General features: G+C 38.9%; 1 protein-coding gene across 1 annotated transcript in view; it reads right to left on the bottom strand.

Annotated features, from left to right (window-relative positions):
• SLCO1A2 (solute carrier organic anion transporter family member 1A2) overlaps positions 1-15,919 on the bottom strand; it is a 52,884-nt gene that overhangs the window by 14,922 nt on the left and 22,043 nt on the right. The window contains exons 6-10 of the mRNA XM_065921923.1: positions 14,153-14,251; positions 12,845-13,060; positions 10,757-10,921; positions 8,141-8,336; positions 906-1,068 (exon numbers count right to left, since the gene is read on the bottom strand). Coding sequence (XP_065777995.1) covers positions 906-1,068; positions 8,141-8,336; positions 10,757-10,921; positions 12,845-13,060; positions 14,153-14,251 — 839 coding nt within the window. The remainder of the gene's footprint in view (positions 1-905; positions 1,069-8,140; positions 8,337-10,756; positions 10,922-12,844; positions 13,061-14,152; positions 14,252-15,919) is intronic.

The raw sequence follows: 15,919 nt of genomic DNA, 5'->3' as shown, positions 1-15,919 counted from the left end.
TGGAGTGAGGTTTAGAGATGGTAGAAGTCACTTGTTCTTATAATATTAAACTCCTTTCTGTGCAACACAAGGAGCTTACTAATAAAGACCAGATAGAACTGGAGGCCCAGAGGAAGGACAGAGGCCAGAGGGAGAAGTAACTGAGGAAATGAAGATTCACAACCCAGGAAATGGCAAGGGCATTTTCCTTATTTTTGAGGCACGGAACACAAATGGAGAACATGCACAATCTAGCGCTACTGTGGCATCTATGCTGGGAAACAAGTGCTGCTATCCAGAAGTCACTGGATCCGTTTTTCAAGAGGGTAGATTCCATTGAATTCAGCAAGAAATAAGGACCTGTGCCCCCAGCATCAGGTGTGAGTGAAGTCGCAGCTTGCCCTCCATCTCCTACTGCTGACGATCCTTCAGTCTACCATCTCTCACCTCCCCTCACTCCTCCCATCAGTAACTCCTCTTGATTGTTCACTTACTGCCAGCCCCTGAATGCCAGCTCTTGTACTGGACTACTGTACTTTTCAAGGTATTGTACTGTAGGGTTAAAAATGTTTATTTTGTGTGCCTGCTTTTTTTTTGTATTATTAGTGTGAATGTATTATAAACCTATTACAGTACAGTATTACACAGCCGATTGTGTTAGTTGGGTATCTAGGCTAAATTTGTTGGATTTACAAACAAATTGGATTTACAAACGTGCTCTCAGAATGGAATGCATTTGTATGTAGCAGACTTACTATAGGAAGTAACATGTTTTTCACAAAAGTTTCTAATTTGGTTTTGAGGAAAGACTAATTTTACTTCTGTCAAATATGGACCAAGTTCATAGCTGGAATGTACCAATGCAGTGCATAAGACAAAAGTTATGTTTAAAAAAAAAAAAGAAAAAAGCCAACAGGATGTTTTACCATTTTTCTTCCTGTCCCAGAGGATACCTCACAACCAGCAAGACAAGCTGACATGTATGACAAGCCATTGTCTCCACACACAGGGTCCCACACTTTAGTTGGACAGTTACAATCCATGTTGCAGTCAGCAAGGAAATTTTCCACATGTAAATCTTGATGAAATCTGAAATGATTTAAAATAATGCCATAGATATTGAAAGAATATTAAAACTTTTTCTTTCCATCTCAATTCACAAGTCTATTTCTTCTGCTCCCCAAAATAGAAACAGAAATCTTTCTTTATTTTTTTTCATTTATTTTTATTAGTTGGAGGCTAATTCCTTCACAACATTTCAGTGGGTTTTGTCATACATTGACATGAATCAGCCATGGAGTTACATGTATTCCCCATCCCAATCCCCCCTCGAATCTCCCTCTCCACCCGATCCCTCTGGGTCCTCCCAGTGCACCAGGCCCGAGCACTTGTCTCATGCATCCCACCTGGGCTGGTGATCTGTTTCACTATAGATAATATACATGCTATATTCTCTCGAAACATCCCACCCTCGCCTTCTCCCACAGAGTCCAAAAGTCTGTTCTGTACATCTGTGTCTCTTTTTCTGTTTTGCATATAGGGTTATCGTTACCATCTTTCTAAATTCCATATATATATATGTTAGTATGCTGTAATGGTCTTTATCTTTCTGGCTTACTTCACTCTGTATAATGGGCTCCAGTTTCATCCATCTCATTAGAACTGATTCAAATGAATTCTTTTTAATGGCTGAGTAATACTCCATTGTGTATATGTACCACAGCTTCCTTATCCATTCGTCTGCTGATGGGCATCTAGGTTGCTTCCATGTCCTGGCTATTATAAACAGTGCTGTGATGAACATTGGGGTGCACGTGTCTCTTTCAGATCTGGTTTCCTCAGTGTGTATGCCCAGAAGTGGGATTGCTGGGTCATATGGTAGTTCTATTTCCAGTTTTTTAAGAAATCTCCACACTGTTCTCCATAGTGGCTGTACTAGTTTGCATTCCCACCAACAGTGTAAGAGGGTTCCCTTTTCTCCACACCCTCTCCAGCATTTATTGCTTGTAGACTTTTGGATAGCAGCCATCCTGACTGGCGTGTAATGGTACCTCACTGAGGTTTTGATTTGCATTTCTCTGATAATGAGTGATGTTGAGCATCTTTTCACATGTTTGTTAGCCATCTATATGTCTTCTTTGGAGAAATGTCAGAAACAAAAATCTTTCAACTGTCAATATATGACCTGGATATTATAACTCTGGCCTAACAGATACCTTGCTTTGGTGACTGTAGCCACTTTTTCAATGATTTCTTTCAAGTAAGTAAAAGCCAGTAAACAAGCATTAACTGAAAACCTACTATACAGAAAGTATTTTTCCAGGTATTAATCAGAACTCAAAAATGAAGATAAATAAATCCCTGTGTTTGGTCCATGCATGCATGCTAAGTTGCTTCAGTCACGTTTGAATCTGTGTGACTCTATGGAATGTAGCTCCCAAGGCTCCTCTCTGTCCCTGGGATTCTCCAGGCAGGAATACTGGAGTGGGTTGCCATGCCCTCCTCCGGGGATCAAACCCATATCTCTAACATCTCCTGCATTGGCAGGTGGGTTCTTTACCGCTGGAGCCTCCTCCATATGGTGGCAAAATAACAAGCGAGATTATTGCTTTATAAAAGTGATCCCAAAGACTCAAAATCTGTAAGTGCAATTTATAATGCAGATAATATATGTAGCTCCAGAAATGTAACTATTTGAGTAAACAAATACAGTCTTCTAGTAAGAAAAGCTGTTCAGTGATGATCAAGAAGACCAATTCGCAGCTACCCTTAAATAGACACTGCTGTGAAAATCCCAGAACCCAGCAGTGAGACCAAAGCACCCCCTGAATCACAGAGGCCAAGAATGGTGACCTCAGAAGGATAACAGGAGCAGTAAAACTCTGACTGGATGGCTCCTCCCCCAGGTTAGCACAGCACCACGTCAAGAGAGCTCCCCTCCGCTTATGGTTTCTCTGGTGTGAAAAGAGAGCCCGGTAATCTTCCCCAAAAACCCACTGAGGGATCACTGGGGGAATCTGCAGAGTCTGACCCTGAGAATATATAATGTATCAAATCATCAGATTATACCTGATGGTTTTTGTCATTTATGTCTTAATAAAATCAGGGGGAAAAGGGCATGACACAGAGAAAGACAAATATTATATGATAAAACTTATATGTGGAATCTAAAAAAAATGATACAAATGAACTTATTTACAAAAACAGAAACAGACTCACAGACACAGGAAACAAATGTATGGTTACCAAAGCGGAAGGAGAGGAGGGATAAAATTAGAAGTTTGGGATTAACTGATATACACTATGAAAATAAATGGAATGACATAAAAATTAGTTTATGTAAAATAAATAAGAACCTACTATATATCATAGGGAACTATATTCAGTATCTTGTAATAACCTATAACGGAACAGAATCTGAAAAAGAATCTGTGTCGCCAGTCAGGATGGCTGCTATCCAAAAGTCTACAAGCAATAAATGCTGGAGAGGGTGTGGAGAAAAGGGAACCCTCTTACACTGTTGGTGGGAATGCAAACTAGTACAGCCGCTATGGAGAACAGTGTGGAGATTCCTTAAAAAACTGGAAATAGAACTGCCATACGACCCAGCAATACCACTTCTGGGCATACACACTGAGGAAACCAGATCTGAAAGAGACACGTGCACCCCAATGTTCATCGCAGCACTGTTTATAATAGCCAGGACATGGAAGCAACCTGGATGCCCATCAGCAGACGAATAGATAAGGAAGCTGTGGTACATATACACCATGGAATATTAGTTGTTAAAAAGAATTCATTTGAATCAGTTCTAATGAGATGGATGAAACTGGAGCCCATTATACAGAGTGAAGTAAGCCAGAAAGATAAAGACCATTACAGCATACTAACACATCTATATGGAATTTAGAAAGATGGTAATGATAACCCTATATGCAAAACAGAAAAAGAGACACAGATGTACAGAACAGACTTTTGGACTCTGTGGGAGGAGGCGAGGGTGGGATGTTTCGAGAGAACAGCATCGAAACATGTATATTATCTATAGTGAAACAGATCACCAGCCCAGGTGGGATGCATGAGACAAGTGCTCCGGCCTGGTGCACTGGGAAGACCCAGAGGGATCGGGTGGAGAGGGAGGTGGGAGGGGGGATCAGGATGGGGAATGCATATAAATCCATGGCTGATTCATGTCAATGTATGACATAACCCACTGAAATGTTGTGAAGTAATTAGCCTCCAACTAATAAAAATAAATGAAAAAAAAAAAGAATGTGTATGTGTGTGTGTGTGTAACTGAATCACTTTACTGTACATCTGAAGCTAACACATTGTATATCAACTATATTTCTACTGCGAGCCAGCACACGAGATCCCACCCATGACAAGGTCGTGAGGAGAAAACCTGACAGGCAAGGCGGATCAGATTTTCAGGGATTCTGAGAAGCTGCCCTCGGCGCTCACCTTAAAGATGATATCTGTCTTTCTGATGCTTGCTTCAATAGACTACTCCCTAATTTCTGTGACACAGGCAGAAGGCCTTCCCCGAACTCTTTCCAAATTGTGAGGCTGCCAGGGTTAATTCCATGACAGGCAGCCTGGACCTAAGTTTTAGCTTTCCCCGAAATGGTAAGATTCCCTACCCCCATCAGGTAACCTGAAGCCAGCCAATCAGTATGCGCCCAGTAAGGGACAAAGGGAAAGCTGGAAAGCCCGCGAAAGCCCAGGTTTGAGAAAGCCCGCGAAAGCCCAGGTTTGAAAAAGCCCGCGAAAGTCTGTACCAATAGAATTGCTTTGTAAACATGTAACCAATCCGCTTAAGCCAGCTACTAATTGATTATGCATGTCTTATAAATTTGTGTAACAGCTTGGGCTCAGGGCTTTTCTGACCCTGCACCACTGTGATGGCGGAGGCAGAAGGCCCTGGCTCGAGTCAGTAATAAACTTCCCTTTTTTTGCGAATTGCATTGCCTTGGAAGCCTTCTCTCTTCCCGCTCGGGGATTCGGACATCGGGCATAACACAAATAAGAATCAATTTAGAACTTTAATCGATAAGTTTCCCGGGTGGTGGTATTTTATGAGATTATCCAGGGTGAAAGGAGTGTTTTAATTTAAACTCCTTTGCTGGTAGTTTGTTAGCCAAATGCATTTATGCCCTTGGTACTAATATGCATGATTGCTTATAATATCCTAATCATAAAATAGCATAAAGAACCTGATTATATAAAAGCCCTAATAGACATAGAGCATTTTTGAGGGGTGAAGGAGTCCTATTAGAAAACGTTAAAAAAATTATTCTAAAGGTGGTTATTGGGTTGATGTTTGCTTGCTGTGTTTTTGCTTTTAATGTGCTAAGGTTGTGTCATAGAAACCATTGTTAATATAGTTAAAGATCTAGAGGAATAAGAACTTAGCCCTAGTGTGGTAACAATGAGATGGTTGTTAATTGTCACCCAGAAGTGCTAGGCAGAAGCTGCCTCACCAAAGTCGCAGAGTCAGTGTAGGGTAAACGTCTTAGATAAATGCAACTGACAATTTCTGCAGAAGGATTAATTTTTGTATTAACAAGGTTATACTTCTACTCTGTACTGTTGCTCTATGAGACTGCTACCTTTCAGTTAAGGTCACCATAGAAACAGAAAATAGGTTTACATTCATCTGACTTGCACAAAATGTTAATAGGCCCCAAGGCCAGAAGATAATGTACAAGACCCTCATAAACAAAGAAGTATGCAGAAAACACCCTGGTTTCGCGAAGAACAAGCTGATGTAATGTTAAACTGTCTTCCCCTTAGAAATGTACTAACTGAGGGTATAAAAGCTACGGTAAAAAATAAAGCATTGCCAGACCCTGCCAGACTCTGCAGCAAACACCCCCGTCTGGTCATTCTCTCTCTCTCTCTCTCTCTCTCTCTCTCTCTCTCTTTCTCTCTCTCTCTCTCTCTTTCTCTCTCACTCTCTCTCTCTCTCTCTCCCTCGCAGACTTGGCCCTATCAAGGCTGGTCTCACATGTCTTCTCTCTCTCTCGCCGACGCTGTTCATCCCAAGGGTACCCCCTGGATCCTGCCGAGGCTGGACCCCGGCATATTTCAATTTAAAAAGAGGGCTTTCCTGGTAGCTCAGCTGGTAAAGAATCCACCTGCAATGCAGGAGACCCTAGTCCAATTCTTGGGTCAGGAAGATCCACTGGAGAAGGAACAGGCTACCCACTCCAGTATTCTTGAGCTTCCCTGGTGACCCATCTGGTAAAGAATCTATCTGCAGTGTGGGAGACCTCGGTTCAATCTCCAGGTTGTGAAGACCCCCTGGAGAAGGGAACAACTACCCACTCCAGTATTCTGGTCTGAAGAATTCCATGGACTATACAGTCCATGTGGTCACAAAGAGTCAGACCCTACTGAACAACTTTCACTTTCTTTCAATTTAAAAACAAATCTAAAAGTCTAATTACAATAGGTTTCTTGTGCTTAATGTAATATGATAAAAATGAACCCTAGCATGGGAGTCTAGAAACTGAATTAAAGTCCTGGCTCATGATTAGATTATGCCTTTTTATACATTTGCTCTGGGAATCAGGATATTGGACATGGAGATAATCTTTAAGATTTTCAATTCAGTTCAGTTCAATCGCTCAGTCATGTCCAAGGCTCTGCGACCCCATGGACTGCAGCACATCAGACCTCCCTGTCCATCACCAACTCCCAGAGTTTACTCAAGCTTATGCCCGTTGAGTCGGTGATGCCATCCAACCATCTCACCCTCTGTCATCCCTTCTCCTCCTGCCTTCAATCTTTCCTAGCATCAGGGTCTTTTCCACTGAATCAGTTCTTCACTTCAGGTGGCCAAAGTATTAGAGTTTCAGCTTTAGCATCAGCCCTTCCAATGAATATTCAAAGGACTGATTTCCTTTAGAATGAACTGGTTGGATCTGCTTGCTGTCCAAGGGACTCTCAAGAGTCTTCCCCAACACCACAGTTCAAAAGCATCAAGTCTTCAGCACTCAGCTTTCTCTATAGTCCATCTCTCACTTCCATACATGACTACTGGAAATACCATAGCTTTGACTATACAGACCATTGTTGACAAAGTAATGTCCCTGCTTTTCAATATGCTAAGTTGGTCATAGCTTTTCTTCCAAGGATCAAACATCTTTTTATTTCATGACTGCAGTCACCCACCATCTGCAATGATTTTGGAGCCCCCCAAAATAAAATCTGTCACTGTGTCCATTGTTTCCCCATCTATTTGGCATGAAGTGATGTGACCGGATGCCATGATCTTAGTTTTCTGAATATTGAGCTTTAAGCCAACTTTTTCACTCTCCTCTTTCACTTTCATCAAGAGGCTCTTTAGTTCTTCTTCACTTTCTGCCATAAGGGTGGTGTCATCTGCATATCTGAGGTTATTGATATTTCTCCCTCCAATCTTAATTCTAGCTTGTGCTTCATCCACCCCGGCATTTTGCATGATATAATCTGATTACATTTGGGTGATGTACTCTAATAAATACTCATATTATGTATTTGATATGATTCTAATCATATAGTCCTTGATAATTTTAAAGGAACCATTTTATGATTCTCTTAATTTCATCTTAACTAATTACTCCTTTATCTAGATATGTCCTATAAATGAATTTAGAAAATTCACATCAATATGCAAAATCTTCCTGTGAACCCAGGTAACCCTCAAAATGTGAATCTAAAACCATTCAATGATATAGATATATATATTGAAATAAAATATATAAATGTATGAAAGCATTGTTATACATGTGTTAGGATTCAGTTAAGCTAAATTTAAGCCCATCAAGGAAAGATATAAAGGTAACTGTATATGTATATATATATACATATATATATAGTCAACTCTTAATTTTACCTATTTATGGTTGTATAAAATGTATGCATAACACATCCTAATACAACCTAAAACCATAGGTAGTTCCTGTGACCTTCATTTTACTGTCTACTAGGATATCACAAAGACACACAAACACAATCATAAACTCACTCACTCTGTGATATATTCCCAACCTTTTTAATAAGATGGAGAAATACTACAAATTAACTCCAATAGGCAACTAATTTGGTCATGGATAATCATTGTGGAAAATATTAACAGTTGAAAGAGTATAATATTCATTAGAAAACAACATACCCTTCATAAGACGTGGTGATGCCAGCAACTGAAGAACTATCACAGATCATGAAAAAACACAAAAAATAGAAAAGATACTCAGTAAAAGATAACCAACATCCTATGTGGGCAGCTTGTATGACAGTAATCTTGAACTTCTTCATAATTAAACCGCCAACTATATATCCAATGCATATTGGAGGGAAGTTATAAATACCTATAAATGCAATTAGAATATTATATACAAAGTGACATAGCGAACGAACAAATATTATAACACATTGATATACTATGTCTTATGTAAAAAATCATTTAGGTCCAACTTATAGTGAAGAAGTTTAATTTAAACTTATCCCCACTTAGTTACATATTACATACAGGGAGATTTTTAAATACCCCCACAACATCAAAGTAATATTGGAAGACTGTTATTACTATCATGTATTTAATTAATAGCAGTATATAAATTTCTTGTCTGAAAGGGTTATGTTCTATATCTTTTTGCTTAGGATGCAGGTAGAAGTGACAAATCAAAGTCAACCAGCCATTTATTACTTTCTGCTCTTTGGGTGGGATTATATATATAATGTAATTTATATTATATATTATATATATATATGTAATGTATATTGTTAAATCATAAATAGTAACAGTAAATCATAAACAGTATGATTTGTATGATTCTACAGCTGTTTATTCTCACTCTGATTGTTAAGAATTTGGCTCAGCTCAAGTTATTTTAAAGGTATTTTGCTGAGCCTGTAATTGTCAAGTGTCTTTACATTCCATGACTTACTGCTACTGACTAGCATTCTCCCTCCCCTAATCCCCTAATAAAGGAAAGAAAAAAGGGGGAGAAAGATAGCCCTAGGTTACATCCTTACAATACCCAGGTCTATCTACTGAATCACATTCTTGGAAGAGCTTAATATCCATTCTTGAGTCCCATAACAGAGAGTCCAATTTAGTATGTTTGAGATGGGTCCTAGGTATATGGACTTTTAACACTCTAGGTGATGTAGATACATGTAATCTGGAAATTCTCCTTTCAAAACAGTAAAAAGATCTCAGGAAAAACTCAAGGTGGAATAGAACTGTGGAGTTGAGAAATAGACTGCTTCCTGCCATAACAGTAAATAAAGGACAGCACAGTCATCAGCAGTTGTAGCCGCCACAGATGGCGATCTGGTGAGCCCTGAAGGAGTTCAGGAAAGAAAGAATACGTGACATCTAGCAGCCATCAGACTGCAGCCACTGCCTATGGTGAGCCCTGAGGATGTGAAACTCAGGATGTTAAAACATCCAGAACCGGTCCCAGATAGCTGAGATGCATTTCAAAGGAATGATTTCAGTGAGCCCAGACTCTTGTATATTTCCATACAAAGAAAAGTGCTAAATTCCTTAACTTGCCATATCTGATTTCCTTTAATTAGCAACCATCTTTTGATGTTCTGACTACCTGCCCTTTGTTGAAAAACTTTATAACCTAGCTCCTCACTCCCTTACCTCTTAGAAGCAGTTCTCTCAGGGGGTTACTTGAGATGCTATTTCCCAGGCTAAAAGTTCTAAAAATTTCTCCTGAATAAGCCATAATTCAGCTTTTAGGTTGTGAATATTTTTTAAGTCCACAGAGATTAGTGTGGTAGCAGAAAAATCAGAATATATGCGCTGCAGAGATATCTCAAAATACCAGAAGAGGGGCTTCCCTGGTGGCTCAGTGGTAAAGAATCTGCCTGCTGATGCAGGAGACATGGGTTATATCATGGAGGATCCCACATGCCATGGGGCAACTCAACCCTGGTGCCACAAATACTGAGCTTGTGCTCTAGAGCATGGGAGCTGCAACTACTGAGCCCACATGCTTTTCAACTAACTGAAGCCCACACACTCAAGAGCCCCTGCTCCTCAACTAGAAAGTAGCCCCTACTCACCACAACTAGAAAAAGCTAGGACATAGTCACAAAGATCCAGCACAGTCAAAAATGCATAAATAAATAAATAAAATCAGAGGAGCTGAGGAGCTAAGTTAGAAACCATGGAATTAATGGATTGAGCCAGAAAAGCAAAATCTGGAAGTGAAATACAACTCCCGATGAGTTAACGGTCTTACTTTTTACATGAACAAATTACCAATGTGAAAATTTTGTCATACGTGCATTCCCCAAGATTTCTACAAACATTTCAAATTTGCATTCTGACTAGAGAAAGACCTAAGTGTGTTAGCCACTCAGTTATGTCCAATTCTGTGATCTCATGGACTGAAGCCCACCAGGCTCCACTGTCCATAGACTTCTCCAGGCAAGAATACTGGAGTGGGCTGCTATTTCTTTTTCCAGGGGATCTTCTCAACCTAGAGACTGAACCTAGATCTCCTGCATTGCGGGCAGATTCTTTCCCTTCTGAGCCATCAAGGAAGCCCAGAGAAAGACCCAAAGAGAAAAAGAAAATCAGGATTCTCTGCCTTCTCCCCTTCCCTACCCTCTCACAATTTCCCTGGAAGCAAAAGGGGGAGAGTACCAGAGGCAAAAATATCCCAACAGATTTCAATTGAGGAGTTTCTTAGATTCATTATCACACTGTTCAGCATTTCAAAGGGGGAAAAAAGCGAGCTATGAATACAGAGAAGAACAAACATACCCATGAGAAAGATTGCCTCTGAAGTTGATTTTCCATAGTGCTGTTCCATATATTTAGGCATGAAGGAAATCATACTGACAAATGCATTGAACTGCAGCACACTTATCAGTATGAAAAGCATGTAAATTGGGTTGAATAAAAGACTTTTCATGAAGGGTAAAAAATCTGAAAGGAAAGAATGACAAAGGTGTCAAACTCACTTGGCTTTGCATTTTATGACTGACTTTTTCTGAAATATCAACCTGCCCTCTAAATTCTGTTTTCCTGTTTTGTAATGCACACTACAAGATGTGCATTATAAAATGATTGATTTTGATTCTTTTTACCCTTTGAAACGTAAAGTTGTATCATTGTTTTGGTAGCTTCTGCAAGTCAGTGAGACTGCTGACTGGACAGGGATCAGAACATAAACATTTACCTTCACTAAGTTACTATCGTGCCTTCAGGAAAAAGCATAACATGAGTAAAATATTGTTCGAGTTCACACCGTTTCCTTTTTTATCCTTCTTTTTTCCTCTACTACTATCCTCTCTTCTCTAGATATCGTCTAGCATGAGAGATACTTGTTCTCTTGTTCTGTTCTCTGAAGTCAGGAAGGAAATTAATTTGATAGAGAAGTTCACATTTGATATTATCATTCCTGAGCATTTAAAATGAAGACACATGTGGAAATTCACAGCATAAAAATTTTCTCAAGTACTAGGTTCTCTGCTTCTGCAGTACAATTTTGGTGCTTCTGCTTATGGTTCACAAATAATCTCTTAAAATAGATCTCATGCCTGAGATCCTGATTCATTTGGTATAGACTAAGAATATACCATGCAAATCATTTGGTATATAATAAAGATACTCTTTCTTTATGTGTAAATGCTTTAACCAAAACATTTTCCTGTTTTTATGGACTAAGAAAGCTCAGAGTCAAATTTGTGGCCTAGCCCTGGCAAAGATTCTGGGTCATGCTGCCTGCATTTGGGGTCAAAGTGTCACTTACGGTTTCTTTTTACTTCTCCTATCTTCACGTTCTTCATCTTGATTTCCTTGCTTATCATATACTATCTTAGTTTGCTTCATAAACTGCCTAATAACCATTCTAGATCAAAGGATCAATAAATAAACTGGAAGAGAAGGAAAGAGATGAATCTAGTTGTAGGATTCATATTTATGAATAAAGTCATGGCCGGGGAGAAACTTGTGTCAGAGCTCTTTGAAGCTTCTTAAGTTACCCATGTTTATTGACATTCTGTTATAATAGATGAGTCTCAATAGTTTCTATTTATTTTCTAGATTTCTTATACTGAGTTAAGTCCTTTTTATCCTTTCCTCTATCAAATATAGAGAATTACATGACCTGTCATTTTTCTTTTTCTGCCTTAGCTTCCAAGAAGCTCACAGATAAGCTAGTATTTTTGTCTCAGAACTGTATAGTACTTATTTTGATTTGCATGTATCTTTCCTCTTTTTATCCTTGGTTTGAATTTTTTTTTAATTAGATCTATGCTCTCTATCGGAGAATGCAATGGTAAACCCACTCCAGTACTCTTGCCTGGAAAATCTCATGGACGGAGGAGCCTGGTAGGCTGCAGTTCATTGGGTCGCTAAGAGTCATACACGACTGAGTGACTTCACTTTCACTTTTCACTTTCATGCATTGGAAAAGGAAATGGCAACCCACTCCAGTGTTCTTGCCTGGAGAATCCCAGGGATGGGGGAGCCTGGTGGGCTGCCATCTACGGGGTTGCACAAAGTCAGACACGACTGAAGCGACTTAGCAGCAGCAGCAGCAGCATGCTCTATATAAAATAGTTTTTTAAGGCAAATGGGGACAGATTTACTTACTTACTTATTTGAATGCCCAGGTTGACGTAAAATTTTATATAAATGCTGATCTGAGATAATTCAGGTTCTAAATAATATTGCTTATTTCCATGTAGTAGCATGTGAAGAATCAGACAAGCTAGAAATTGACTGCTGTCTGTTAATATCAAATTGTCTTCATGTAGCCTAGCACACTGTAATGTCAGACTAAAATACAGACACAATTATAGAAAATAAAAGGAAATTATATAAACTCGAAATGTTTATATTTGCCTTTAGTGATTCCATCCCTTTCCTTCTTGACGTCTCCTTGTTTCTCTTTGTCATTTTTAATGGTCTCAGCATTATCCTCTAGACCTTCCTTTGGAAGCGTTTTGGGCAAAAAGAAAAAAGGAATGGCAGTGAGCACATTCACTCCTGCACAAATCAAAAAGCCAATCCACCATGCACCAACCCAACGAGTATCAGTGGGAGTTATGGTCAGATCATCTGTAAAGAGATATACACATTTTTTTATTAGCTTGTCATCATTTCCTGTACAAACTATAGAAAATTATTACCATTACAACTGTCAAGTTCTAGCCAAATATAGAATTTGCATAAAATTCAGACACTGACAAAACTTGTCTGAAAACATATGGTATTACAATATTGTCTAGCAGTAAACTAGTTTGACTATTTGTCCTACCAGGTAAGGAATTAATAAATGGACACAAGGGCTTCTCAGGTGGTAAAGAATTCCCCTGCCAATGCAGGAGATGCCAGAGACTGGAGTTTGATCCCTGGGTCAGGAAAATTCCCTGGAGTAGGAAATGGCAACCCACTCCAATATTCTTGCTTGGGAAATCCCATGGATAGAAGACTAGTGGGCTACAGTCCATGGGGTTGCAAAGAGTCAGACACAACTGAGCACACACAAAATATATATATAAATATGTACATATTAATTAGCTATAAGGAGACTTCCCTTATAGCTCAGTTGGTAAAGAATCCGCCTGCAATCTGGTTTGATCCCTGGGTCACTAAGATCCACTGGAGAAGGGATAGATTACCAACCCCAGTATACTTGTGCTTCTCTTGTGGCTCAGCTGGTAAAGAGTCCACCTGCAACTCGGGAGACCTGGGTTTGATCCCTGGGTTGGGAAGGTCCCATGAAGAAGGGAAAGGTTACCCACTCCAGTATTCTGGCCTGGAGAATTCCGTGGACTGTATAGTCCATGGGGTCGCAAAGAGTCAGACACAACTGAGCGAATTACTTTCACTTTCTACTTTGTTATCCACAAATGATTGCTTGATTTTAAAAAATTCAAACCTATGTGCTTAAATCTCCTGAAAAAAAGAAATATGACTCATGCGATAGAATGAGCATTGGATTCTGTGTTAGAACATCAGCATTTTATCATGCTCTCCTGTTCACTGGTTTGAAATACTTGAAAAATTATTTAAACTCCTCAACCTCAACTGGGTCACCTGAAAAGTGGAGATTCTATCTGAAGGTCAAGTAAGCAAAATTTAAATGTGATGACATACTTGATGATGCTTTGTGTATTATAGACATTGTATAGATTTTTATGGAATTACCTGTGTTCACCGATTCAATGTCAACATAAACATTTGCACAGAATGACGCTAATGAAAGACCAATCAAAGGACCAATGATAGCTCCTGTTTCGATTAACCCTAAAAATGAAGGTAAACATAAAGTTATGGTACAGCACTACACCCACATAAAGAGGTCTAATCCCATGAAGAGTCTGAGGATTGAACTGTTTTTACCTTAGATATTTTTGCCTTACGTATTCAATCTGTTGGAAACTTAAACTTGGTTTACAATAAGTAACACAATTGTTTCTTTAAATGTTGAAAAAGGAATCTCATAATTTGACGCCACTTTTTCTATGCCTCCAAATTCTCTTTCATGCCAGGTTACAAGTAAAGACTTGTGGTTAGAAGTGACTGCCTGCAGCAGGATGAGGATATTGTATGCAAACTCCCTTCTCCAAGATGAAAATATCCCTTTTCACTAATGAAAGACTAACTTACTTAAAATGATCAGAGTGTTTGTATGACTCCATTCCTTAATAATAATTTTGAAATGAAACTAAGGAAATGTGAATCTTTAAATTCTATGACATCAGATTCCACAATCTCAAATTGACCTGGTAAGTAGATAAGACAAAGATTAGATTAGTAGACTGTCCATATTATGATTCAAAACCATTTTCTCTTGAGGTTGGTTCTCTTGTACGTTGGTTAAAGTGATAGCCTTTTATGGCGAATTCTGTTGTGTTTTGTGAGTAAACCATTAATGTGTCCCATATTGGGATAGAATTTTCAATACTGTATCATGGGTGGATATTTTGATTACAGCTGAGATCTTGCTATTGAAAAAGTCACAATATAGAGCAAAACCCTTTTGATGTTTTCCACAGTCATATTTTTGAATGAATTTTAAAGCAATATCAGGTTATGATAAATTTCTTATGGCATATTTTCAGAAAAATTTCATTCCCAAATCAACAACTTGATAATGTCTTTAAATGCACAAACTTTTAAATTTTGATAAAGTCTAATTACCTATTTTTTTCTCTTGTTGCTTGTGCTTTTGGTTTCATATTTAAAAACTGTTGTCTAATTCAAAGTCATGAAGATTTACACCTGTGTTTCCATCTAAGAGTTTCATCAGTTTACCTCTTACATTTAGGTCTTTTATCCATCTTGAGTTAAATTTTTGTACATGGCATCAGGTAGGAATTCAAATTCATACTTTGGAACCTGGATAGCCAGTTGCCCTTTCACCATTTGCTGAAAATAATCTTCTCTCATTGAATGATCTTAACATCTATCTTAAAATCAATTAACCATAGAGGTATGGGTTGACTCTTAGACTAGCACTTCTATTCTATGACCTATGTATCTACCCTTGTGCCAGAATCACAATGTTATTATTATAATTTTGTAGCAAATCTTGAAATCAGAAGTGTGAGTCTGTTGTTTTGTGGGTTGTTTTTTTTTTTTAATTTTATTTATTCATTTACTTTTGACCGTGCTGGGTCTTCCTTGCTACATGGGCTTTTCTCGAGTTGTGGTGAGTGGAGGCTACTCTCGTTGCAGAGCATGGGCTCTAGGGCACACAGGCTCAGCAGCGGTGCTGCATGGGTTTAGTTGCCACAGGCATGTGGGGTCTTCCTGGACCAGAGATCAAATCTGTGTCCCCTACACTGGCAGAGGAATTCCCAACCACTAAACCACCAGGGAAGTCCACTGTTATTTTTTAAGGATGTTTTGGCTGCCCAGTGCCCCTTGCATTTCCATTTGCATTTTAAGATCAGCTTGTCCATTTCTCCA

The sequence above is a fragment of the Muntiacus reevesi genome, chromosome 1 (genome assembly GCF_963930625.1).
Source record: "Muntiacus reevesi chromosome 1, mMunRee1.1, whole genome shotgun sequence".
NCBI classification, from domain to species: Eukaryota; Metazoa; Chordata; class Mammalia; order Artiodactyla; family Cervidae; genus Muntiacus; species Muntiacus reevesi.
The sequence above is the reverse complement of the archived record's forward strand: the minus strand, read 5'-3'. Positions and strand labels throughout refer to the sequence as shown.